A 27,868-nucleotide genomic window follows, 5' to 3' on the forward strand; every position below is an offset into this window, starting at 1 on the left:
ATTTTGAGTCATAGAGGGAGGTAATAGATGCATAGTTATAAATAAATGTATATGCCATTGACAGATTCACGAGAAGCCTACCGCTAGAGGATTAGCGCAGCAAGCTAGAGTTTAAATGCTTAGTGCTCCAAAATGTACCACCGTAAGAACTGGTCTTTATTTTCATATATAAGGCAGCGTGGGTGAAAAAGCCAGGCATTTTCCAACTGACGAGCAATCTCCTGGTATTTGTGATTTTCTAAGTGGGGATAAGTTTCTTGTGTCAGCAATTCATACGACAGGCCAATGATGAAGTGAGTTCCTCCACTCATGTGAAATGGTGAAGCGCTTATTTCTGAACCCATTGGGAAGATTTAGAGCTGCACTGTCCCAGGCGAGGGCCACTTGTTCCCACTCACTGTAGGTTTGGTCGTGCGTCAGTAATTTCAGGGACCTGGCATGGCTTCTGGCCTTGTTTGTCACTGGAGCTTTATGCGTAACTGGCTAATTTATGGCAGTGATTATATCCATCTTCACGGAGTATAGACTCAGGTTTCGGGTCACAAGATCTTTACCCCTCAAATTTCTGTACCTGTGGAAACTGATTGCAGAAAGTTTTGGGAGTCAGACATTATGGATATTTTGGGGAGCCAGATAATAAATTACATAGGCTGTTTGTCTCTCTAAACACACTGTTGCAAGTGTGTTTTTGAATGCACAGTATCTAGAATGCTTTCTGGCCATCTTCGGCATTCAGTAAGCATGGGATGAACTCAGTATGTGCTGGAGTGAACTGGTGAAGGATAAAGAAGGAAATGTGAAGAAGAACATGATCAGGGAAGACGTTGAATGTGTTTCTACTTGAAATGTTTACTCAGGATATTTTATCACGGACCACTGACAGAGACTTTTGTGCAGTGCTGCCTACCTTTGTTTCAGATATGGGGTACAGATGATTCACTTCAAAGGTACTTTTCATTAGACTTGGAGAACTCACATTGGAGCTGAAACCAGAAGGAAGCCAAAATGTTCCACTCTGAAGAATATCTTAAAGTCTAATGATCAGAAATCTATATTTAGTCAAATGTGATGTTGAATAGACTGAAATTTTTGCAACATGTGCTATTCATCACTCTGCGTTCTCCTTCCCACGTATGTCTTTTGATGCCCACCTTCTCACTGGTGACATATTATGAGGGGCATATAAAATCACTGGTTTTATAGGTTGAAATGGCCAAATGCTAGCAATTCAGTATGATTCATGCATATGTGCATGCAAATTCACTTTGGTTTTTCTTATAGCAATCCAGTGTGGGAGAAACACTTCATCAGAAAGCAGATTGCTCTTTTTTGCTGATTTAAAAAAAATGGAAATCTAGAAATCCCCTAAAAACCTCATAACCTGAACGAAGGTTGGTCTGTGTGTTGTAATAGTTACAGTGTTCTGGGCAATAATAGATGTAATGATTATGTATTAAGAACTTAATGTTTTTTAAATTTAGTCTCCTTTAATCCTAACGATGCTAAGCTTACCAAGTACAAGGATTGAGTCCTTTCTTTCTTTTTTTTTTCAGCATTAGCCCTAGATCTAGCCCAGAATTGAGCCCATGGTATGGATTCTTATAACATTTGATGAATGAATGAACAAATAACCAAGCGTTGTTACTTCAGCTTCGCTAATGAGAAGCTCACGCTCTGGCTATGTCAATCAGTCCCCTGTGCCTTCAAGGGGTGAGGCTAGGCTTGGAGCCAGGTCTTCTGACCATAGAGTCCATGCGTTTCGTTCAACACAGTGATCCCTGCAGCCGTCACAAAAGGGAACATACGTCTTTCGGCAGTTTGCGCTCCAGTTTTGTTTCCTGTGTTCCTGAAAGATCTGGGGAATGTGACCCACCTCTGAGTTACAGAGAAAATGAGAGTGGAAATTGAAACTAACAATGATGTTAGTCAAGTCAATGTTTAAAAGAAACAACAATAACATCACCATTTTTCATTTTCCCACCATCTGTTATAAGAAAAAGTAAATCAGAATTTTGTCTTTTCATGTAACTTTAACCAGAGGTAGAATATTCGATGAAGAAGACAGAGGAATTCTCCTGAAACACTACATATCTTGCTTCCTGTTTTTTAAAAATATACTATGACAGTGACCGCTAAGGTGTTATATGAAAAGATATCTCTGACAGCATCCCTTTTCTGCACCCCTTCCCCTTGAGGGTCCCAGAGAAAGTTCTTCAGTTCCGTCTGTAGAGACATGAAGCAGCATCTGTGAGCAGGACAACCGAGCACCCAAGGGTTGTTCCCCCATCCTTCGACCCCTGGCTTGCAGCCCAGCAGCTCCTCTTTACGCTCTGTTACCTGCGAGGAGGAGGTGTAAGCTTTGCAAGCACGTGTAAGAGTGTAGCTACGCCCGTGATACTAACTTGGGGAGATCCAGCCTCCTGCCAGCAAGGAAGTCTCACGCCAGTTGGCTGTGCATAGTCACAGGTTTATTTATCTCTCCAATCTCGAATCTATCCATCCACTAAGTCATGCATCAGTCCCTTTGGATGGGACTTGGGAATTCCTTCCTCCGAATTTCCTTCTCCATCCATTCATTCGTTCATTTCCTTCATTCCCTCTGCTCCTGTGTTATCGGTCTTTCCCAGCCGTGGCAAGCTCTTCTCCTTGTGCCTCTGCGGGATGGACTGCTGGTCCTCTGGGCCTCCCCTTCCACCCTGCTTCCCCTTAGCGGGAGCTGCAGCAGAAGAGGACAGCTTCAGATTCCCGCATCCTCCGGGCTTGGCCGTTGGGGGGTGGGGGGCGGCGGCACTTAGATGTCTCAAGTTCCTTAGCGTGAAATGCCCATGAAACAGATTTTGTTTGTTCATGCCAAAGCTCTGTTTTAATATAACCTCTGTAAGTTATTATGAAAACATTCTTAACATCTCTGTTTCTACGTTACTAAGACTACTGATGTAATAAATCCTCCTCCCATTCTCGTAGCTGTGGGCCGTTCGTCAAGGTTCCCCAGGAGATGGGTCTGAGGACTGGATGGAGGAAAAGCAAACTCTTCCACGAAAGGGTTGTGATGTGATAAAGAGCTAATCAAGTGAAAGACGAGGTGGAGATTCCAGAAATCACACTCAAATTTAGTCTTTGTTTAAGGCGCTGAAAGTTTACTTATTTAACTTTGATTCCCACAAAGTAAAAAATAACCTTTCCTATAATAATTCTGTAAGTGAAAAACCTGAGGTTTGAAGCATAGCCACTTGCTTGAGGTCATACAGTTTATGAGTGGGAAGCCAGACTTTAAGTGAAAATTAGTTTCCATCTATTTTACTTAGAATAAGATTAATGCCTAGTGCTTAAGTAACCTGGGATCATGATCTTCTGGGCTGTATTAATTGTAAACTGATTTATATATATATGTATATATATGTTTTTGCATCTACGCACCAATTTTCAACCAATGTTTCTTATCTTCTTCACTTGAAGTTAGTGAAAAATGAATGATTTACAAAAGGCATTTAAAATAGATAGTTGAAATTCAGGTAAGATTGAAAAAAGAATAACAAGATTATATTTCTGTGTCTCCTGGAAATTTTTTTTTCAAAGACATGAGTAAATTATTTTAATTTTTTTTTCTCCTTTATTTATTTATTTATTTTTTTCAGAATTATTTTAATTTTTAAGCTTTCTTAGTGTGTGATGGGAACGGACAGCCAGGGAAAACAAAGGAACATAAAAGGCTGTATGTAGATTTGAAGGGTTCCTGGGAAAAGTAGTACTTAGTTTTGAAGTTCAAGATGTTAAAATCTTGGGGAATTTCATCAATCATGTGTGGGTCCCTTTAGGAAGGAGAGGGTGTTTTGATGTATTCTGTCAAAGTCAAATAGGATCTCAGAAACTCAAATCCTGTTGCCCGGTGGTAAGAAGCCGGGTAATGACCTGGCTTTGATGAAAAAGCCTTGAGTCCTGGTTTCAGGTAGAGAATTTGGGGAAAGTGGGTGTGCCCACCGAACCAGGAAAGCAGTGATCTAATAAGAACCAACAAGGGATTGTATGGAAGGCTCCTGGGTCTGTTCAGGTCTGAAACTCAGTGTCTCCCCTAGACATTTCTTTACTCCATGCTATCCAGAGAAATACTTTAAAAAAAGAAAGACACCTTACATTCTTATGTCTCTTAAAATCACAAAATGAGAGAATTGCAGAGCCCTTTGGTGCTTCGTTTAGGCAAATATTAGCTAAAAAATAAGCTTTGCAGGCTTCATTAATTGTACCTCTCTACTCACTTGCCCTTTCATCTTTACATTGGCCGGGAAGCCTCTCTTTCTCTGTTTATCAGGTTTAAAGCATAAGAAGAAGAATGTGGATGCATTCATTACATTAATGTAACCCTAGCTGTGGCATAAATCAATCAAAAGATGTCCACTGGCTCTAATTAATTGTTGCTTATGCAGCATCCAACAGTGTCCTTTTCCAAGTGGTAAGTTAGGAATCCCAGCCTTTCCCTCTTGTGGTTTTAACATCATTAACGTGGAGCTTCCAAACTGGCTATGCTTGTCTGCATCAAAGGGGCAGCAGTGGAAGGAGCCTGGAAGACCGTTTTCAGAGTCTGGTAAGCCCAGCTGGACATATTGCAGTTCACTTCCACTCTTCGTGTGTGTCACTCAGACACTCAGCCGCTGAAGTTTAAGTGGCTTTTTAATTATACTTCAGTGGCTGTGTATCTGAGTAGTTCAGCTATGGGCCAAAGAAGAAGAAATCTCCCAGACATTGTGACCCAGAAACTGGCTAGTGTATCGCAAAAATGATTCTGTCTAGTTTCTGTGTTAAAGATAGATCATAGAAGAAACTGGGAAATCTTCTCCATCAGAAAGATGCTTCTTTTTTAAATTTTCTCTCTCTCTCTTTTGTTTTTTTGCTAAATATTTGTATTAAAGGCAGAAATATTTGAAAAATTCTGTCTGGTGTCTGGAGAGATTGTGAGCCTTGGAGACAGAAATGCCTGGTCACATTCACATCTGTCCTTTGGAATGTACTCCCTACAGACCTTGGGCGAGTCACCTAAAAATTATGAACCTCACTGTCGTTATCTGTGAAATGGATACGATACAGTGCAGTTTTGAAGGAAACTACAAACCTTATATGAGTCCCTCCAACCACATGTAGACTATGTTAGTTGGCAGATATTCGATAGCTCTTTGAATGAGGCTCAAGAAGTAACAGAATGAGACATAGAGCAACTGACTGGTTCAGATTCGGGAAAGGAATGCGACCAGGCTTGCACACTGTCACCTGCTTATTTAACGTATGTGCAGAGCACATCATGCAAAACGCCAGGCCGGATGAATCACACGCTGGAATCAAGATTTCCGGGAGAAATGTTCATAGCTTCACCTATGCAGAGGATACCACTCGAATGGCAGAAAATGAAGAGGGACTAAAGAGCCTCTTGATGAAGGTGAAAGAGGGGAAAGACAAATCTGGCTTAAAACTCAGCACTCAAAAACCTTAACATCATCACTTAGCCCCATCACTTCATGGCACATAGAAAGGGAACAAATGGAAGCAGTGACAGATTTTTATTTTCTTGGCGTCCAAAATCACTGCAGATGGTGACTGCAGCCATGAAACTAAAAGACGCTTGCTCCTTGGAAGGATAGCTATGACAAACCCAGACAGCATATTAAAAAACAGACATATCGCTTTGCCAACAAATGTTCATATAGTCTAAACTATGGTTTTTCCAGTAGTCATGACGTATGGATGTGAGAGTTGGACCATAAAGAAGGCTGAGTGCCGAAGAATTGATGCTTTCAAACTGTGGTGCTAAGGAAGACTCTTAAGAGTCTGTTGGACAGCGAGGAGATTAAACCAGTCAATTCTAAAGGAAATCAGTCCTGAATACTCATAGGAAGGACTGACGCTGAAGCTCCAATACTTTGGTCACCTGATATGAAGAGCTGACTCATTAGAAAAGACCCTGATGCTGGGAAAGACTGAAGGCAAAAGGGGCGGCAGAGGATGAGATGGTTAAGTAGCATCACTGACTCAACGGACATGAATTTGAGCAAACTCTGGGAGATAGTGGAAGACAGATGAGCCTGTCACGCTACAGTCCATGGGGTCAAAAAGAGTCAGACAGGACGTAGCAACTGAACACGAGCAACATTTTTATCATTATCAGGGCCCTGTGTTCTTTGCTACTCACCTGAAAATCGATGCAGAGTATTTGTGTCAGTTAGATTAAGTCTAAGCTGTTGTGCCCAATGGACGTTAAACCAGACAGAACCAGAGATCCCTGAGGGCCGTTTCTCTTTTGTGTGATCTCTGCAGTGAGCATTTCTGGGTGCCACCAGCTCAGCTCCACGTGGCTTTGGTGATTTAGCCAGTCACAGCCATCCATTGCAGACACTGAAGACACTGAATATCAGGAGGTAGCCAATTTAAAATTTCAATCTGTGGAGGAAAACATGAAATTAATATCTCTCTGGGTAATTAAGATCAGACACGTTTTTAGTCTCTATCCATCTGTTTACTGTCACGGTAACTAAGAAATTCTTTCACTCGGTGACCTGATAATAACCTTTTGTGCCATCACTCTATTTTAGGGACAGGGAACATTTCACACTGGCAGTGGAATGATTTATGTCGGGAGTGTGAATAAAGTTAGGAGATGATTCAGGAGGCTCACTTTCACTTTTCTAGCTTTTTCCTACTGTACCAACTACATCATTTCTCCCTAAGAGTGACAAGCCTCATGAGGATGTAAACCCAAAAATCTTGATCAAATATAGAAATGTTGAAGATACACTAATAAGTGAATAAAGTGTGTTACTTAAAAGTAAAGAGTGTAATATCATCTTTTCGAATGACAATATATAATTGCTGGTGGTGGTTTAGTTGCTAAGTCGTATCCAGTTCTTATTACCCCATAGACTGTGGCCCACCAGATTCCTCTCTCCATGGGATTTTCCAGGAAAAAAAAAAACAAGACAAAACTGGAGTGGATTGCCATTTCCTTTTCCATAATATATAATTATCATTCATCTAATAGATATTATGCACCTCTGATATACTTAATGATAGAAAATAATTCCTGAAAGTCCATAAGTATCTTGTATCAGTAATACAAGATAATTTGTTTACAGGTAATTCTACATTATTCCTTCTCTTTATTTAAGATTGTTTCAGATTTTCTACTCCATGGAATATTTTTAAAAGTGAAGGTATTTTCAGACAACTATTATTAAAATAGTAAGTCATCATTGTGCTTTTACAAATGATGGAATCAAAATGCAGATCTGCTTCCAGATATACAGAAGCAGAAACATATTAATATACAGAAACATATAGTAGTCAAATTAAGTAAGACAGTAGTGCCCAGTTCAGAATGATAGTGTCAGGAGGATGCAGTTTGCATTTGGAGACCCCTGATTGGCAACTCCATGACTGAGCATTCCAATCCATCATTTATTCCAGACCTTTTCAAAATCCTTTGTTCCAATTAACCAAGCATCAAATTACCCTGTCCTGTATCACGATCACCAGCCTTATCCCAACATTATACCCAGTGAACACTTCTGTGCTTGCCTTTTCCTTGACAAGGTAGCAGCCAGTGGTGAAAACTGTTCCCTTCCAGAAGCTCTTGTCTCTCTTGACTTTCATGATACCAGATTCTTTAAGTTTTTGTCCTATTTCTGTCCATTGCTGGATCTTCGTCATCTTTTCTTGCTCCACCTCTGCAGTGCCTATCTGTGTGTTGGAATGCCCCACAGCATAAACATGTTGAATATGCAAATATTTAAATGAGTAGATAAATAAGCACATCACTAAGTCTCATCTTTAACCCAAAGGCGTGAGGCTCATGATGCAAGTTTCAGGAAGTGGGAGCTCAGTCAGCCGAGCAGCTCATCCCTTTGAAGTTTGTTTGCAGGATTCAACCTGCATAGGTGAAAACACTTCTTTGGATAAATGACCCCAATGAACAGGGACTCCACAATTTCTTGTTGAAAACTGAATTTTGGAAAACATTTGCAAACCCCATGTTTGATTTTTTTCTTGGTTTCCATGCAGCTTGAATCACTGAATCATTCTTGAAGTTCTTTTGTTGTTTTAACACATTAAATTAGCTCATTACAGCTGAATATGTAGTGGAAAATAGCATCTGTTTACACTGTAATAATATAAAAATTACTTACCAGTAACAGAATAAAGAGCAATTTGCAAAAGCTAATCATATTTGTGCACTTGTCTGCAAAAGTAAATTGTTAATATATGCCCAAGGGGGGGAATCACTTGCTGGTTTAAGCAGTAGAAGCAGTGATATTAACAAGCACCACTTAGACAACTCCTGTATTTAGGGTTGAATCCAAAATGTCCCAGCTTGTGTGAAAACATAGATGTTTGTTAATTTTGTTAACTTACTTGACCTTGGAAATTCAAGCAACCTAGAGATTCAGATCATATCATAGAAAATCCAGTGGTCTAGAAATTTCTCAAGCTTTGTCAAGTAAAAATTTCAATTACCCATATTTAGATAAAGCTTTCTTCTCTACTTTTTTTTAGTGCTAATCACAAGTATTATGGGGAAAACACCTGTCAAATGTAGTTCTTGTTTTGACCTTCTGCCCCAAACCATACAAATCAGAAGTCTGTTTAAAAATTTCAAACTAACATTAGTAAATCTTGAAAAAAAATGGTTTTAGTAATCTCAGTGTGTTGCAGTTTTTTGTTTGTTTCAATACATGTAGAAACCAGAGTGCAAAACATTTATAATTGTTGAGAATTTTAAATAACACATTTATAAAATTTTAATACATTTTAATATATAAAAATGAATATAGAACATATCTTGGCTCTTTTGATCATAATAGAGACAGAATATTTGAAATTAAGATTAGTTTTTTTTTTCCTTGTACTTATCAGGGGGAGAGAAAAAAATTTATATGAAATGTCTTTAACTTCTCTTTTTCTAGAAGCAGACAGAATGAAACCTATTTCAACTAACATAGTTTCACTTCAGACATGTTAATAATATTCATTAAGCACAGTCTTCTTCCACGTTTGGTCAGCCTTTGATTAGGACTCCCATCCTGCCTTCTTGCTTTTGACCTACCCTTTAATAAGGTCCCTGTAAATGGCTAATTCCTTCCACTGTAATTTTCACTTCCAGAGAAGGGCCAGGTTCTGCCAGGTTGGGAGGCTATTTCATGGTAACTGGCAGCAGCCAGACTTTATTAATCCTCATTTTACTGCTCTGCTGATACAACCTTTATCCCTATGAATCTGGTTTCTAGAGACCAGACACTGGGGGTATGACATCTTGTGTAACAGAGAGAAGTGTAGCCTCCTGAAGCCACAGAAATGCGTCTCAGGGGCTCTGAGGGCTGTGGTCGTGTGTGTCTCAGCGCAGAAAGAACTCGGCGAGAGGCAAATGATAGATAAGGAATAGCCCGTTAGAACAGGACTCTGTGAGTCTTAGCAGCAGGCGAGCAGGGGAGAGCCACACGGAGAGCTTCGTGGGCTACAGGTTTATAATGAAAGGAAAAGTGGGGGCGTGCAGAAGATCATCTTCTTTCTCATCCTGGAGGAAACATCAAGCTTGCATCATCAGTTCCTCCTCCACGTGGGTGGGGGAGTTTTCTTGTGCCTACCTGGTCACACTGGTGTGGTCATGGAGCGTTAGTCAAGAGGTGGTCACATGGACTGAAGAACAGTGAGTCCTCTTGGGTTTCAGTGTAAGGTTACCTTTTCCTTATATTTTTGTTTACAGAGCAGGCAGAGGAGCACGTCCTAGGAACCATTAAGTTACCAAGGCCACCAGGCAGGAGGTGGGTCTCATGCCACCCCTGTTTTATTGTTTGGGGGCGTGTCTCATTCTTCTGTGGCATGGTTGTTATTTTGTTTTTGTTTTTTTGCTAAGCAATCCTGCTTGGTATGTGGCTAAGCAAACCTACTTTTTCGAGTGATCATTAACTTACAGGGTCTCCTATACTTTTTTCTTTACTTATGATTCCTTTTCTCATGATTCTCAAAGAGTTGGACATGACTTAGCGACTGAACCACAACATGATTCTTTAGTGGAATTTAATCACCTACTTTGTTCCTTTACTCTGTTCCTATCACTTTCTTTCTAGTTAACTCACTGTAATGTGAGGATAAAAAGAGAATGATTCACTCTATGGCTGAAACTTGAAGATTTCAAGCACTTTAAGAAAAACACTTTTTAAGAAAAGCTGAGTGATGAAGTATACTCTAGCTCAATGGAGAATCTGAAAATCTGTTATTTGGAGTCTTAGTTCATTCATTCAAATGTTGCAGCTGATTAAGAATTGTGTTTCAGTGGTTAAACAGGAAAAAATCTTTTATTTGCCTTTCAAATAGCATTTCCCAACGGCCTCAGTTACCATCTGTTGCTGATAACTCCCCAAATTAGCTACAGCCCAGACTCCATCTCTAATCTCTAGACCATATAGCTAACTGCAGAGTGCTCATTTTATTTAGATGTTTTAAAGACTTCTTCAACCCCGCATTTCCCAACCCAGCTCACGCTCTTCCCCTAGACATCTGGGCCTCTTGGAATATCAGCAATTCTAGGAGATGGAACCTCTAATCATGCATTTACAAGCAGAAACCATTGAGGCATCTTTGTGGCCTCTCGTCAAAATTCACCATGAAGGCTTGACAGTTCTAGCTTACATACTAATCACACATGTGCACCCTTCCCTCCTCTCACTGTCATCACCCAGCTATTAGATGTGGGCATCTCTTCACGAACCTTCAGAAGAGAACCCTCTGCTCCTTACCCATCCTCGCCCTCCTTCTCCCATGCAGTCTCTTTGTTCCTGCCACAGTGAGCTCATGAAAATGCAAACGTGTTTATATGGTCTGTTTGTTAAGACCTCGGAGCAGCCTTCCACTTGAGCAGAGAGTAAAGAACGTAATCCTGAAGCACACCTATAGGTCCCTCTGCCAGAGCTGGTGCATGGCTGAAGATACCCCTGATGCCCCAAAGGCTTCGTATTTGGGGATATCATCTAACACTGTATTTAGCACATCAGCATTGATTTATTGGATCTGGCATTGAAAGGATTGAACTAGTGGACCCTCAGATAAAATGATACTAATAAGAGTGTCTAAAGCATTGACCTGCAACAAACCATGAGTGAAATGCTATGAATTAATGACACAGATATCAACAACTTTTATTAATAAGTTTAATATCTGTTTAGTCTCACACGAGGAGCCACGGTGAAGTCACGTAATAGGATTGCTTTCCATTGTCCACTCTCACTGGGATTGAGAAGAGTTACAGGTGAGGTTTCTGGAATACGAGCCCTTTCTATGGGGTTGAACTTCTCTAACATCCAGGATCTCAGTCGACTTGTCTATAAGATGCCATTGATAACCGTAATTGCCTTGTAGGTCTTTGTAAAATATCAGTGAGAAGGTTTGTGTATGACCTGTATAGCATACCACGTGGCCCAGAGAAGCACTCCATGCATGCCTTACTTTGCCACCCATGGCGTAAAGGACCAGTGACTCTCTGTATTCTGACACAGTGAACTCTTCTTCCAAGCATTGCCCTAGGGAAAGCGCTCCAGCGAGAACGCGCCCAGGAATGACTGAGTGAGCGTGAGGGGTACCGATACCATGCTATCTGCACCTGCCTGTGGACATTTTCCTTAAGCACTCAACTCTTGGGATTAGCACTCTTTCTTGCTGTCACAGCTCATCTACACCATGGGCAATCAGGAAACTTAAACATAACTGTGTTTATGTAATGAGAAGAAATTTTGCCATAACAAGAAATCAGGCATTTATACGTGTCCAGATAAATCAGTCTTCTGTAGTCGTTGCTCAAGCTTCTCTGACAGTTAATCCAGGACTAAAGCCATGTTTTCCTCTAACTTTGGTAAATGAAAATTGAAAGCAACAGTGAAAGCCTTTTTTCTGCCTCCCAGATATTTTCTAAATCCAGGAAGACACTATTATTTGAGACGTTAGGTACGTTTCCCTAGGTTTTGCCTGTGAAATGTCTTACTGCAGACCTCTTTGGTCAAAAGGATATCCTGAGGTCAGGTCAAGTTGGCCAAGCTTCTCTTTATTTAAAAGCACTTTCTTTTCATTTTTTCCTAGAACCACGACTTCCACAAAAATGCAGTTTTTTCACAATTTCCATCCATTTCCAGAGTTTTAACTCTGAGGCACCAAATTGACTTGTACAAATGAACATTAGTTTTCCCTTTCTTTTGACAAGAAAATTAGCATTTGTTCTCATTATTGAGTCCCTTTTCTATCCCAGGAAGCCATAGGTACTTTGCCATAATTTATTTCATTGAATTGGGTGAGCACTTTGCCAATTTTTCTAATGGTTATTACTTTTTCTTTCCTCGTGATTTTCTAGATACTTTTAATGGAACATAGAGCTTAACATCTTTGCAACAGCACTTGTTAATATGTTTTGTATTTTTTTCTAACCTCTTCAGTTTGCTATGGTATTTTGGGGTGCTAGTGATAAGAATCCACCTGCCAATGCAGGAGACACAAGAGATGTGGGTTCGATCCCTGGGTTGGGACAATCCCCTGGAGAAGGAAATGGCTCCCCACTCCAGTCTTCTTGCCTGGAAGAATCCCATGGACAGAGGAGCCTGGCAGGCAACAGTCCACAGGGCCACAAAGAGTCTGACATGACTGAGCGACTGACACTCTCATGGTATTTTCATAGAGAGTTATAAACGTAGCTGAATTTATCCCTCTTCCTTACACTCTGCTCTCTCTGCAAAGCTGCAGCAGCGTTTGCGCGCCTTTCAGTGAGTCTTCCGTGGATGAGTGCGCGATGAAAAGGCGAATACAGCTCTGCTCTGCCTCTCAGAGTCAAGGTGCTTGAGGTTATTTATGGCCTTAATATCATCTTTTCCCACTGCACTGAGTCCTTCAGAAAAATGCCATGGTACTTAACACTGACAAAACATCTGCTCAACTATATACCATTATTTTGTGGACTGGACAAATCTCATTAACAATTATATGTTTCAGAAGGGATCTTTGAAGCAAATTCATTAAAGGAACAATCAGAATAATTCTTAGATTCACGAATTGAGATGAGAAATGCAATAAAACTATAAAGGGAAGGCTTTCCTTGATTTATGGAAAAGTAGGGAATTTAACAATTTCCCCCTAATGGAAGATACTCTTTTTCAGCAAATACAGGGGTATAGATTATTATGTGGATTTGTAAGGAGGAAAATGGGTTAATGATATCATAGTTAATTTCTGTATATTGTTTTAGAGCATAAAATATTCCATTTGGAAACATTAATAATAGTGTTGATAGAGAAACAGCATTTTCCAAGTACTGAATATATCTCTATGCATATTTAAGAGAATTTGAACTTTTAGAAAAACCTTAAAATGCAAAATCATTACCAGAAACATTCATTGCACTTCCTAGATTAAAAAAAAGGAAAAACTTGTTCATAAAAATTTTTTTAAAGTGAAACAATCTCCATATTATTCCTTGCTGTATCCCATGCAAAGAGAGCTCCCATAAATAGCACAATTTGCAGTTGATGGTAAGCTTCTCTCAGAGAAAAAATAATAGTTTGTGTTTGTGCCAGATGCTTTTCCAGCATTAAGTGCTATAAAAATTCCCTGAAGTGTGTTCAACAGATAAGGCAGAGTGCCAAAGAATGGCAGAGAATTAAGTTGAACCCTGTTCACATACAGAATCCATTGAGACACCATATGCATATTTCCATTTTAAAATCAAAATGTGGAATTAATTCAACATGTGTTTAGTAGACACCTATTTAGAAATCTCTGCTAGGTCCAAGGGATAAAATGAGGTCTTTCTCCATTGAGGAATTTAGTCTCTATCAGAAGAAACAGACATTTAGCCTTCATGGGAAGAACTGGTGCTGAAGCTGAAGCTCCAATACTTTGGCCACCTGATGGGAAGAGCCGATTCACTGGAAAAGACCCTGATGCTGGGCAAGACTGAGGGCAGGAGGAGAAGGGGACAACAGAGGATGAGATGGTTGGGTGGCATCACCGACTCGATGGACAGGAGTTTGAGAAAACCCCGGGGAAGAGTGAAGGACGGAGGAGCCTGGCGTGCTGCAGTCCCTGGGGTCACAGAGAGTCGGACACGAGTGAGCGAATGAACGACAATGACAGTGATGTCAGTGCTACATGTGGGCAAAGCCAGGGCTCCTCGGAGGAGGCGACCTGTGATGAAACAGAATCCGTCAGGCAAGTGAAGGTGCGCCAGGCAGAGGGGGAAGGCTTTGAAAACGATTTCTTCTTGTAGCACTTTCCTTAAGAGAATAAAAGGAGGGAGCTATTCCTTATTGAGGGGCTTCCAGGTGGTGCAGTGGTAAAGAACTCACCTGCCAATGAAGGGAGACACAAGACGTAGGTCTGGTCCCTGGGTTGGGAAGATCCCCTGGAGGAGGAAATGACAGACCACTCCAGTATTCTTGCCTGGGAAATCCCATGGACAGTGGAGCCTGGTGGACTACAATCCGTGGGGTCGTAAAGAGTCAGACACGACTGAGCCCTCAACAAAACTAAGCAATCCCTGGTTGACCTACAGGCAGATATTCTCGTTAGAGAGCAGATGGTGACCGGGGTGGTCGGTAGGAGGTGCTTGGAGGAGGAGGAGGTTAGGGATTGCTTAGAGGAAGCATGTAAGTCACATCAGGGAATGAAGATTTTCTCCGCTTCTGATACCAACACCTTTGATAGTTTGACCCTCAGACATGACTGGATTCAAAGTTTCCCGTCCGCCTGGCTTTCAAACGGCACGTGGCAGTTACAGACTGAGTGAAGTGTCAACTGTCTGCTGGTTCAGTGTCAGACCTGGTGGGATTTTTTTTTTAATTTCACTTAATTTCATATGAAATTTTTGTCATATCACTAGAGTTAAAACTCATTTGACGTCTCTGGTTTACAAAAAGCTCCCCCAAAGACTGAGCAGACGTCATCAGGACCAAGTGACCCTTTAGGCTCAGTTGGATGTGAGACACGCTGGACCTGGGATCCTTGGCTGCAGTGCTCCACCTGGACAAACATCTCCAGCAATGAAATGCAAGGGGCCTATCAGGCAAAAAATAACCGCGTGCATATGCCGTTGGAGCACATTATGGACAACACGATACAGAAAGACTAAAATAGCAACAACCAAAACCTCACCAAATTCCACTTCTGAAGGGCTGGACGCAAAGCAGGGTACTGATCGTGGCCTCTGCACTCAACGCCACCGGGGGGAGGGGGCGGGGGGCAACACCCAGACGCCCCTCCCGCCTGATCCCCGCCCCGCCCCCGCCGCCCCCACTGTGGGGACCCCGCTCGGCGGCCTCCAGGAGTGAGCAAGGAAACCTGCCACGTGCTCTCACTGCCCCTGGGCAGCAGGGGCCCCAGGAAAGCCTGACGTTCCAGGTGGCGCAGCGGTAAAGAATTCGCCTGCTAATACAGCAGATGTAGGAGATGTGAGTTCGGTCTCCGGGTCGGGAAGATCCCCTGGAGTAGGACTTGGCAACCCACTCCAGTATTCTTGCCTGGAAAATTCCGCGGACAGAGGAGCCTGGAGGACTACAGTCCACGGGGTCGTAGAGTCAGACATGACTGAGCACTCGTGCATTAACAAAGCCTTGCCTCAGTTTCTTCTCTGGCCTCTTATTTCTAGTGATTGGGGAGGCCAAGAACCCTGGTCAGTTATCAGATCATGAGGCCCAGCTTCCAAAGCCCACCGTCAGCCAGTGTCCATTAATCCAGACCCCACCTCCCCACCCCCGCCATTAGAGGTCAGGGAGGCAGCTGTCTGTATTCCAGATAAACAAAAAGTGATTTCAGGACAGAAGCCAGGAAAAAACTCTCAAATTAGCCTCTTTTGCTCAAATAAGCGCTATCTTATCATCCACATTAGATACTTGAAAACATTAAGTACTTAATATTTAAAAAATCATCAAGTTTCTAGATGAGCTGAGAAGCTATGAAAAAGATAAGTTAGTCCATATAGATTATTTTTTCACAACCACACAGGGACAAGGTAAAATGAAAGTTTTGCGTCCTCAGTCACTTCAGTCCTGTCCGACTCTTTGTGACCCCATGGACTGTAGCCCACGAGGCTCCTCTGTCCACGGGATCCTCCAGGCAGGAACGCTGGAGTGGATTGCCATTTCCTCCTCCAGGGGATCTTCCTGACCTAGGAATCAAACCTGCATCTCTTGATCTCCTGCATTGGCAGTTGTTTACCACTAGTGCCACTTGGGAAATCTAAGTAAAAGTCAGATTTACCTAATGTATCTGAGAAATTTTTACATGTCTCTCTTTCTCCATGTTTATTTAGAATCTGGTTTTTTTTTTTTTTTTTATCCGGTGACTAGTGGTAGTGTATAAAAATGACTTTACTCCAGTGGTATTATCTTCTTTTCCTATTTTCCTCTTTCTGTGGCAGTTACTATTCATTTCTGTATTGAAGAGTACAGAAGACAGGAACACATTTAAACTAAGGCATCAATCATCTGAGCTCAAAAAGAACACTCTTAATTGAATCATGTTTTTCACTTTGAGACTTAAGCAAGTGAATTTTCATTTTTATTCATACTGTAGTCATCTGCCTCTGTGTTAACTGCACAATCACAAATTAAAATAAATACTCTTTATGGGATATGGAATTAAGGAATAAAACTATCTATCTCACATCATTTTCCCATTGAGTAAGAGAATTTGAAAAGTACATGTCTTCACATTAGGAAGGAAAATGTATAACAATGAACTATTCTATCTTCAAATTTCTTCTTCAAATATTTTGTTAAATATTTGAGTATTTGAGTGGAGTAATTGTGAAGTAAGTAAGCCACTCTTTTGGCTTACTAGAGTGGCCTTTATTTGCCTACTGGCTAGGAGTTTCCTTCAGTTAAAAAAGCCTTACGTAGATAAAGAAAAATTTTACTCATGGCTAACACTAAATCAGATAATGCCTAAATATAATAGTGAATTAGATACTTGTTATAGTGAAGTTTTAAGAGTTATGACACAGGGCTTTGCTTTTGTGGATTTTTTATTTATTATTATTAAGCTGGTGATTCCTCCAGCCCACACCAAATGGGTCATACCAAAACATCCAACACTGATACAAATATTGGGATCAGAGTTCATGCTACAACAAAAATCAGCTTGGAGAGAAAAGGTTAAATATACAGAGAGAACCACAAGGACTTGGAAATATAATAACTATTTATTATTATTATCTGCTAATAATAATTTTGCATTCATCCCTCTTGGATAGAAGTTCCCCGATGATGTACATTATCTGAGTTACTTTTTGCTTGTTTTATGGCTTGTTTTTTAAAAGCATTATTGGAGTGCGGTTGATTTAGAATGTCGTGCTGGTGCCAGGTGTACACAAAGTGAATCAGTTAAGCATATACATGTGCCCGCTCTCTTTTTAGATTTTTCCCCATAGGTCATTTCGGAGTACTGATTCGAGTTTCCCGAGCCATACAGCAGGTTATGGTCGTTCATTTTATACAGAGCAGTGTGTGTGCACCAGCCCCAAGCCCCCAGCTCATCCCCGCCCCAATTATCCCCTAGTAGCCAGAAGTCTGCTTTCTGTATCTGTGACTCCAGTTTTTTTGTAAATAAGTTCATTTGTACCCTTTTTGTTTTTTTTTTTTTTAGATTCCAGATATAAGTGATACATATGATGTTTGTCTTTCTTACTTCAGTTCATACTTCCTTCATTCAGTATGACAATCTCTGGGTCCATCTCTGTTGTTGCAAATCAAATTATTTAGTTCTTTTTATGGCTGAGTAATATTCTATCTATCTATCTATCTATCTACCACATCTTCTTTCTATATGCATTCATCTGTCAATGGACATTTAGGTAGCTTCCATATCCTGGCTATTGTAAATAGTGGTGCAGAAAACACTGAGGTGCATGTATATTTCTGAATGATGGTTTTCTTGGAGTATATGTCCAGGAGTAGGATTCCTAGGTCGTATGGTAGTTTTATTTTTAGTTTTTAAAGGGATGTCCACATTGTTCTTCATAGTGGTTGTACCAGATTACATTACCACCAACAGTGAGGGAGGGTTCCCCTCACTCCAGCATTTATTGTTTGCACGTTTTTTGATGGTGGCCATTATGACTTGTTTTTAAGGAAAGAAACTTCTGATTATTTTTCTTAGGTAACACACATCACTCACAGTTGGACATATGTAAAGATTCAATCTTTCAAATTACTCTATATTAATCTGTAAAAATCTAGATGTTGGCCACTTATACTGGATGGAGCCGTCTCTGGAGAAAATGCACTAATATTTAACGTGAGTGGTTCCAGGAAAACGTGGACAGCTTTTAAAACATGGATTGCTGAGCCTCGTATCCATAGTTTCTGATTCAGTGAGTTTGAGGTAGAAGTTGAGAATTTGCATTCCTTTTTTTTTTTTTTTCAAATTCACAGAATATCATCTTATTGCTTTTTTTTTTAATTGAAGTATAGTTTATTTACAATATTGTGTTGGTTTAAGTGCACAGCATGGTGATTCATTTTTTTTCCAGATTATATTCCATTATAGTTTTTTTTCCTTTTTTTTAATTTATTTTAATTGGAGGCTAATTGCTTTACAGCATTGTAGTGGTTTTTGCCATACGCTGACATGAATCGGCCGTGGGTGCACATGTAGATATTGGGTGCAATTCTCTGTGTTTCTGTCAAGCGCCCAGCTGCTGCTGCTGCTGCTGCTACCGGCCTGGGGACCACACTTTGAGAACTAATGCTTTATATGAATGCTAAATGAAACTGAGAGTTGATAATAAACAAATAGAATCATTATAAACCTTAAAAATCTTCTATTGGTATATATAAAAGTGATCTCTAAAATATTTACAAGCCACTGACCAGTGGGAATGCGTACTGATCTTAAGCCACCTGGCTGATCCTGTGCAGTTGCCCTGGATGTTAGATTTGAGTGAATGTATGTAACATAAGAAAAACTGTTCGGAGTAAAACACAGACTTTAAACTTATTTTCCCAGGTATAATTTGTCAACAGTTTTCAAAATAAAAATCTAAAGTAGGTGTTTTAGTTTTCAGGATACTATATTATTTTACCATTTCATGATTTTTGATCTACAAAACAGTCTAAAGTTTTGAAATCAGATAATTATCTTTAAAAAAGGGAAAAGGTTTCGCTGGTGACTCGGTGGTACGGAATCCGCCTGCCAGTCGGGAGACACAGGTTTGATCCTTGATCCAGGAAGATCCCCCATTCCCGCCCCCCCTCCATGCCACAGAGCTGCTCGGCCTCTGGGCAGAAACTGCTGGAGCCTGTGTTCCATAGAGCCCATGCTTTCCAGCGGGAGAAGCTCCCGCAAGGTGAAGCTCGGGCAGCTGAAGGGCAGCCCTCCCTGGCCACAGCCAGAGAAAAAGCCTTTGTAGTGGTGAAGGCCCAGCACAGCCAAAGATAAGTAAATAAATAAATACATTAAAAAAAAAAAAAAGATTTCCTGTCTTCAAGTAGTAAATCTCTTCTTCCCCCAAAGAGGTAACTTCTTTGATAATCACTCCTTATTTTTCTGATGTTACATTTTAATAGGATAATGTTCATTTTCTCTTAGTAAAAATTTAACGTGACCCAATTAAATGATGTCAGAAACTAGCAAAGTTTGTCTGTTCTTTTTGAAATCATATGTTTGTGAAAATTAATTCGTCACATAATCAGATATGTCTGATCATAGTAAACTTCCTATTTTTAAAAAAAAATCATGTTAAGACACTTTATGCAAAAGACAGGTAGAGTAAAACTGTATAAGGTGTTGGTGATAATGGACCAAAAGCATACATATACATTAAATCTGCAGTAAGCTTCACAGAAAATAGTGATTTATAACAAAACTTAAGTAAAATAAATGTGTGTGTGTGTACATTTTTTTCAAAATGTTGAAGCACCTCTTTCAAATGTTAGCCATTAAGCATTTATTTTTATCTACTCTGGAACTTCAGTTGCATTTAAACTGGAAGACTTCTTGAAATGCTAAAGACAAAACCTGAAGATTGAAAATTCTGACTGGCTGCTGATGACGGATATGGGAATGACATTTAAAGTGGCTGCACGCTTTTCGGCAGGAATGTGTGTACATTATCTTTAATGCCAGCACTTGCCTCTGGGATGACACTTGTTAGATTTCATGGTGTCATCTGCTAGTTCAAGGTCGGTAGTAGTGATTTTTATGGCGCAATACCTGAATATTCCACCTACGATCTAAAAGCATCTTTTTGAAGCCAAATTTGTTGGCAAATTTGAAGCCAGATTGTTGAAGCCAATTTTTCTTTAACTGCTCCCTTCTCTGGGTACTCTAATCCCTTAATTCTCTTTGAGTTTTAAAATGCAGAGTTCTGACATCTGTGATGAAGTCGTAGTCTTACTTAATCTTGAAATCGTTCCTGTGAAAAATAATTGTCTGCTTGTGTTGGACGGTTCCCGGGTTTCTGGGGATGAGTTGACTCAGAGACTGGCTGATAAATAATACGAGACAACCTTGGAGGGAAAGGTTACCCACACCCAGCACCCTTCTGCCCAAAGGGAAAGCAGATGAGCCCCTAAGAGACATCTCTGGCCTACTACTGCTTTTTTAAAAAATTCTCCCAGAAGGATTCCTTCCTAGGTTGAAGTTTTGTCTACAATCACAGAGAGATTAGATGTGGCTGAAAAATCTGTCCAGTCTAGTGAAATGGGGTAATGGGGTAAGGAGAGCTGGATGGACCTTCTTTCCTTACACAAGAACACACTTTTATGCAACACACCTGTATCAAGATGAGTCAAGAGTTAAGGGGCTGGCAGAAACCTGGACTGACCTAGATATCATCACAGGCTTCCCCTGTGGCTCAGTGGCAAAGAATCCACCTGCGGTGCGGGAGACGCAGGTTCAATCCCTGGGTCAGGAAGATGTCCTGGAGAAGGAAATGGCAACCCACTCCAGTCTTCTTGCCTGGAGAATCCCATGAGCAGCGGAGCCTGGCGGGCTACAGTCTGGGGTGGCAAAGGGTTGGACACACCTGAGTGACTAAACAGCAACAGAGATGATCATACTAAGCGAAGTAAGTCAGAAAGAGAAAGACGAGTACTGTGTGGCATCACTTTTATGTGGAATCTAAATATGACACAAATGAACCTATCTGTGAAACAGAAACAGGATCATGGTCGCAGAGAACAGACGGTGGTTGTGAAGGGGGCTGGGGGTGGGGGAGGAGCCGTGTGCGAGGGTGAGGTTCACAGATGCAGGCCGTTGTGTATGGGATGGATTCACAGCAAAGTCCTACTGTATAGCACAGGAGACTATGGTCAGTATCCTATGATAAACCGCAGTGTAAAAGAACATTTAAAAAGTTAGGGTGGCGATGCAGTTGTATATAGATATAGAAATTAATTCCAGTGTAATTAATGCAAGAGCAGTCCAATAAATTCTTCAAACATAAGGATCGATGACAAAGAACATTTGCAATATCCAGAGGGTTATATTTCTACACTGCATTTCCAACATGTAGACCCACATCCACACCCAACACACATATCCTCTGCAGCGTCACAGTCAGCCTCCACCCCGCTTCCTCATTTCCCGAAAGTCTACACGTCATGGTCTCTCCATAGCAATTTGGACTTTCATACCACTCAACCTTTTTCTTTTTTTTTTAATCTGTGGAAGGCTCAGTTGCTTTTTTAATAGGAGATTTTTTAAAAATTAAGATGATTATTATCCGAGTGCTTTGGGACTGTAGTTCAGTTAATGAGTGAGTATGCTTTTTGTCTTGTTTTGTTTTGCTGTTTCACATGTTGGGTCTTCACTGGGACCCACTGATGGCTGATAATTTGATCTCCTCCGTCTCCCCACAACACCCTGAGCTGTTTCACTTGCCAAAAGCATGGGTTCAGCTGTATCTGTGCAGAGAGTATTTATTTATTTTTTTTATGTAAGTACACTCTTAACTGGCAGTATTCCTTTGGAGTAACTTTCTTAATATTCAAAAGAGTGACAATCACTTGGTCCGATGGTGTATTAGTCTTATCTGATTGGAAATACCACTAAGAGTATAGGTTTGCAAGGTACCTTAAAATATGCATTAAATGTACATTTTGAAAGTACTTGTGGGGAGAGCACTGTCCATCTCACCTATATTTTAATATGTGTTGTATGTGCAGTGCTCACTTCTGCACCAGGAGAGGGAGATGAGCTTTGCTCTAAGGGAAAGTGCGTTCTGAGCTGTCTGGAGAAGATGACTGACTACATCGATCTAATTAAATATAGCATCATAAAAAAAAAAATAAATAAATAAATAAATAAATAAATATAGCATCATGCCCTCAAAAGACATATCGAAAGGATTTGATTTATTAAAAATAAGTCAGGCAAGAGGAAAAAGGGACACTGCTCCGTCCTTCAAAATAGCGTTCTCCATGTAGGCTCAAACCAATCCAATCTGTGTTCCTCAATGAACGATAACAAGTCTTAACTTCAGATTTTGACCCACACTCTGTCTTTTGATGTTATGTGTTGTTGGAAAACTGATGCATGAGTGTCCTTTCTGTTCAAACTGTTTCTAATATACAGTTTCCTTGTCCAGTGTTCTTTCAATAAGGGTACCTAGGCCTTTGAGGATACTTGTCAGAATGATGCAAATGAAGGTGTGGATTTTGTATTTCTCTATTTATAAAAAGAGATTGTACCACGACACCCTCCCTGTCACAGTCGCTGTGACAAAGAGCACAGTGTGACTATTATTTTCTGGCAAAATGGAACATTAAGATTGAATAAGTCATGGGAAGTGATGTCTGTATACTTAGTCCTCCTCTGCGATTTCTTCTTTGTGAGGTGGCAATTTTAAAGCTTTTGAACTGGAAAACCTTCCAATCTAAAATCTTCCTGACTGCTTCCACCTCACCTTAAGCCATGATAGGCCCCCCTCCATGGGGGGGGTGTAAATAAATTAATATTAATAAACACATTTTTAAGATGATGTTCTAACTCACCTAATGTCTCTCTGGTACCAAAAAATAATGTTAAGAAAATATAAATGTGGGAAAATGCATATTGCTATTTACAAGAATCTGAGAAAGCACAAACAAAAGAATTGCATTGGCCCCATGAAGTAGTCAAAACACAGTGGCTCTTCCTGGCAGTGGACCAGGGCACAAAAGACCCACGTGTTGTAAGAATGCCCCTGCCTTGGACTTCTCAGACTACCCTCTGTGAGAAGCAAGGAAAAGGAAGGAAGGGTAAAGCTGCCCGGCTTCCATGGCTCCATTTGGACCTCACAGGGCATTCACTTTTGAATTCCCATGCTTCAGTCCCGGTCTCTGGGGTGCCTACTTGTGTTGCTGTCGGTGAATCTTTCCTGATAGACACCTGTTGGGTCCTGTGTCAATAAGACCCATTGTAGAAGGAGAAAACACATTTCCTGAGCCAAGAAGGTGAGAGCTGCTCTTTGCCAGGGCCCTTGTTAATCTTGGGAGCCCAGCATCTTTGGTGACAGAACAAAAGCAATGCGGCTGTAAATTCTTATTTATCTCCCCCACTCCACAAAGAAAATGTTGTTGATATGTTAGTGTGCAGCTCCATTTCTCTGAAGAGAGGCAATAGAATATTTCTCCCTTCCATCCAGAGGGTTTAGAACCTGCTTCCCATTGCTTGGTAGCATCATTCTCAGTAGAATCCCCCTGCTTGACCACGGCCAGGATTAGCTTGAATGGTACCTGTTATTGAAAGGGAGTCTGTATTTGCAGGAATACAGAGAATGCCAGTTTAGAAATGAGCCTGATTGCATGGTTCATTTTGTTCTCCTTTGTAGAGCCAGGCTGCGGCCCACTACAAAGGCACGAAACATGCCAAGAAGCTCAAAGCACTGGAAGCCATGAAAAATAAGCAGAAATCTGTCACTGCCAAGGACAGCGCAAAGACTACCTTCACCTCCATCACTACCAATACCATCAATTCCAGCTCTGACAAAACAGGTTACGCGACGCTCTTTGTTGTCTTGTCCCCCTCATCCTTGTCGTGTGGGGGCTCCTTCCCTGGTCCGCTGCCGATGTCCCTGCCACCCTGATTCACGCCTGACCCATCTCTCTGTGTAATGGTAATGCCCCCCCCACCCCCGTTTTTCCAATACCCTTGAGAGACAGATGATCACTAGTAATATTGCAGATTTTGTACTGGAAACAGTCCAATGGCTGCTTTTGAGGAACACAAGAGTCAAAAGGGCGTTTGAAGCCCCAGCCCTTTTTGAGAAGCGAACCTTTCAGTGTGTGTCACTTGCATCTTGTATGCAGCATCCTCGCCCAGAACTGCATGGCAGATTTGCTTCACCTGTGAGTACACAGCAGACTATGCCAAACGAATCGCGAAGGCCCCCGTAAGGGCATTACTACTGACAGGGCTTATCCTCATAAATCCCAAATATTGCATTCTCTTAAGTAGTGGCTGTGTGAAGCTGGGCTTGTTATGGCTGGGTAACCTTCCCTCTGCATATACAGGTAAGTGTTATTGATGCCAATTATTCTTTTTAACAGTCCTCACTGTGAAATAATGGCTTATGAAGGGTCCCTTGACACAGCTCCTCAAACAACCAGTTTATTCATAACAAGGGAAGCCAGGGAGGTTTCTGTAAGCTGGCATTTTAAAATATAAGACCCTTGGTCCTCAGAACTTACATAAAAGGAAAGCAGTGTGATCCATAGATGCGCCTTGAATAAATCACTTTCTAAGAACACAAGGGCTGCTATGTATCAGTGGCTTCCCAGGCCCCACAGATAGCAGGAAGCATTGATGTTGTTGTCGATGGTAATGTCTTACCTGGAAGAGATCTGCTGGCCTTGGCTGATGAAAATATAAAAACAACAGTGAATGAACACAACAGATTAAAGCAGCTTTATTACACAAGGTACACCCGTGAGACATACACATCATCCTCAGAGGGTCTGCAGAGATGCTTGCTCCTGTGTGAGTCTGTAAGGGGTGATGGCATTCCCCTGAGTCCCCAGAATGCATTTTATATGCTTCACGTGAGCATCACTGTGGATGCAGTCTGCCTCCTCTGTGAGGACCCTGTGCCTTCTCTGAAGCTGGGACCTCTTGTTGCCTTTGAACCCGGGCCCCGGGTCTCACGGGGTGTGGGTGCTGAGTAAACTGTTGGCTGCCTTTTCTCTCACCCTTTTAATACTCTGATTCACCCAATTTTGTATCCCAACATATAAAAGGAAAAAAAATTGTCATGTTCATTTCTTTGAAGGTCTGAGTAAGAGCTGAATCATACCATCATATTAGTTCAGATGTAAGACCTTGTATGGAAAACATTACCCTTTTCTCTGTTAATTGAAAATTCACTGCCTTATTTTGGGGATTGTAGGAGAAGTCATGAAGCAAGTGAGTGTCATTTTTCTCCCAGATATTTGGGCACAAACTGGGATTCCCTAAAGCCATGCTCACCACAAAGATCTATATTTCATTTACAAAATAATGGTAGGTAGGAATAATAAAGATGTAAATTTGATGTAAAAGATTTGATATAAAAAGATGAGTTTGATGTCCAGAGTTTGATGTAAATTTTTGCTTGCTCTTTTCTATTCCTAGACATTTTTATCAAAGGCTGTTTGAGTTACTTTTGGCTTTTCTTTAAAATGCAAAAAAATCCCTCTACACTGAGAATGAGCTCCATTTAATATATATACATACATATATGTATACACACATGTATATATACGTACATATATGTATGTGTGTGTGTATATATATATACATACATACATACATGCTGAGTAGAGCTGCTCATTTAGGCTTAAGAAAGGCTCCCTGGTGAGTTCATCTCTGTTACATAAATGAGTTGTGAATGCATACCTCCATCCCTCACCTTAGGGCCTAGAATGGGAAGGATCACAGCCATCAGGGCTCTGTCTTCTAAGAGGATGAGTGAAAACTACTTGGGGTTGGGTAGTGGGAAATAGCCAACATAAAATAGACTCCCAGTGGAGATACCAGACTGACCTAGTGGTTGGAGTGGTGCTGAAGTGGTGAAGGGCCCTTTCTAGCTGGAGCTGAAGAAAATTTTAGAAGCCAGAGGGAAAATAAAGTCTGCAAAGTTAGTACCAATATCTTAAAGCCAAAAGAAGGAGGTGATGGACGTCTGGAACGGCACTGCCTTTCTGACCTATGGGGGCCTCTGCTTGCAAAGAGACAGATTATACAGGTGGAAAGACTGACAATCCCAGCACACTCACCGGATGTCTTAGGCCAAACGCTATCCTTCCCTGGGATTTCTGCAAAACTACCTGTGAAAAGTAGCCCAGAAAGCTCTTGGAATATTACAGACTCTCATCCCATTTTGTTGCAGTATGAATCCAAGGCACCTATGCTGGCAAACGGGAGTTTTCTTAAAGCTCTTAGCTGTCCTTTTATTACTGTCTGGGTGTTCATACTGATTAGAAAGGGGTACAGCTCTAAAAACACAATGGGTCTCTGAGCTAGTTTCTTAGAATACTTAAATACATGGAAGCAGGAGAGAGAGAGAGAAGAGTCAGAAATCAGGGACCCTGTATGTTTTAATAATAACAAATTGTAACTTGCTTAACGTACCGAGGTGTGTGATTTATGCATGCATAAAATGTATAGAAAGGTTAAATCACCTTCACTAATTATATATATATATATATATATATATATAAACCAATTGCCTTTAAAAAATGCTTGAGTGAACAGTGATTTGATAGACAAGAATCTTAAGAGAAGGTTGGGCAACAATAGTGAAAAACAAAACAAAGCAAAGCAAAAAACCAGAAAGAAGTGGCGTGGACTTGAATTTAAAAATTGCTTTGGATTCTCTGAAATACAGGAAATAGAATACTCATGAAAAACAAATTCTTATTCCAAATCTACTTATTAAAAAATAATTTAGACAAATAGTTCCTTTGAAATCCCTATATCATGTATTATGGGTTTTAATTGCTGTCTTAGGCTAACAAATATCTGACATGATCTGCTGGCTAAACTCTGAGTCCCTTGACTTCCTGATCTTGGAATTCTCTTCCGTCCCTTCAGTCTGCAGGCTGCAATGGTGAGCAGTAGACACCATCCGGTGATCAGCCCCCAGTGGCTCCCAGAAAGCCTTCTTCCCCTGCTGCTAGGCAAGAACACACTCCTTGAGAGCAATGCCTGATTTTAGTTCTTTCAATCTAATGAGGAGTGCTAGACTGGTGAATTTAACACAGAAAAATTTACAAGCAAAAATAAAATTTTAAAAAATATTTGGAATGCAGAATTGTTGGTATGGGAGGGTGATTACTGTTCATTACAGACTATTTCAAGAATATTTCAACTTTGTCTGATCTAGTAACTGTTTTAGGATTTTTAATTATTTATTTATTTTAAAATTGAAGTATAATTGATTTTACAATGTTGTATTAGTTTCAAGGGTACAGGTGTATATACGTGTGTGTATATATACATATATATATTCTTTCAGATTCTTTCCTTTATAGATAATTATAAGATATTGACTATAGTTGCCTGTGCTATACAGTAGGACCTTGCTATTTGTCTGTTTTATATACAGTAGTGTGTATCTGTTAACCCCAAACTCCTAATTTATCCTTTCCCTTATGTTGATGCAAATTCTTAATACAGAAAAAGTAATCCCAGTATTGAGAACTTACACTTAAAGTAAGTTGGGAAATGTAACTCCGCTGACTCTTTCTGTGAAATGACAGTTCACACTTGTTGGATTAAGTCTCGTCGGAAATCACCCCCGGGTCTTCCTTTACTTGCCCTTTCTGGACACTCTTATTTATTCCATAATCTATCCGTTAGTTAGGCTAGGTGATACTGCAGTAACACCCCACCGCTTACC

The 27,868-nt window shown here is 40.6% G+C and overlaps 1 protein-coding gene across 4 annotated transcripts in view; it reads left to right on the forward strand.

The window, feature by feature from the left end:
• ZNF385D (zinc finger protein 385D) overlaps nucleotides 1–27,868 on the forward strand; it is a 931,118-nt gene that overhangs the window by 809,003 nt on the left and 94,247 nt on the right. For all 4 annotated transcript variants that reach the window (XM_043893475.1, XM_043893476.1, XM_043893478.1 and 1 more), the window contains one exon: nucleotides 23,822–23,984. In XM_043893475.1, coding sequence (XP_043749410.1) covers nucleotides 23,822–23,984 — 163 coding nt within the window. The remainder of the gene's footprint in view (nucleotides 1–23,821; nucleotides 23,985–27,868) is intronic.

The sequence above is a fragment of the Cervus elaphus genome, chromosome 32, assembly GCF_910594005.1.
Source record: "Cervus elaphus chromosome 32, mCerEla1.1, whole genome shotgun sequence".
Classification (NCBI taxonomy): domain Eukaryota; kingdom Metazoa; phylum Chordata; class Mammalia; order Artiodactyla; family Cervidae; genus Cervus; species Cervus elaphus.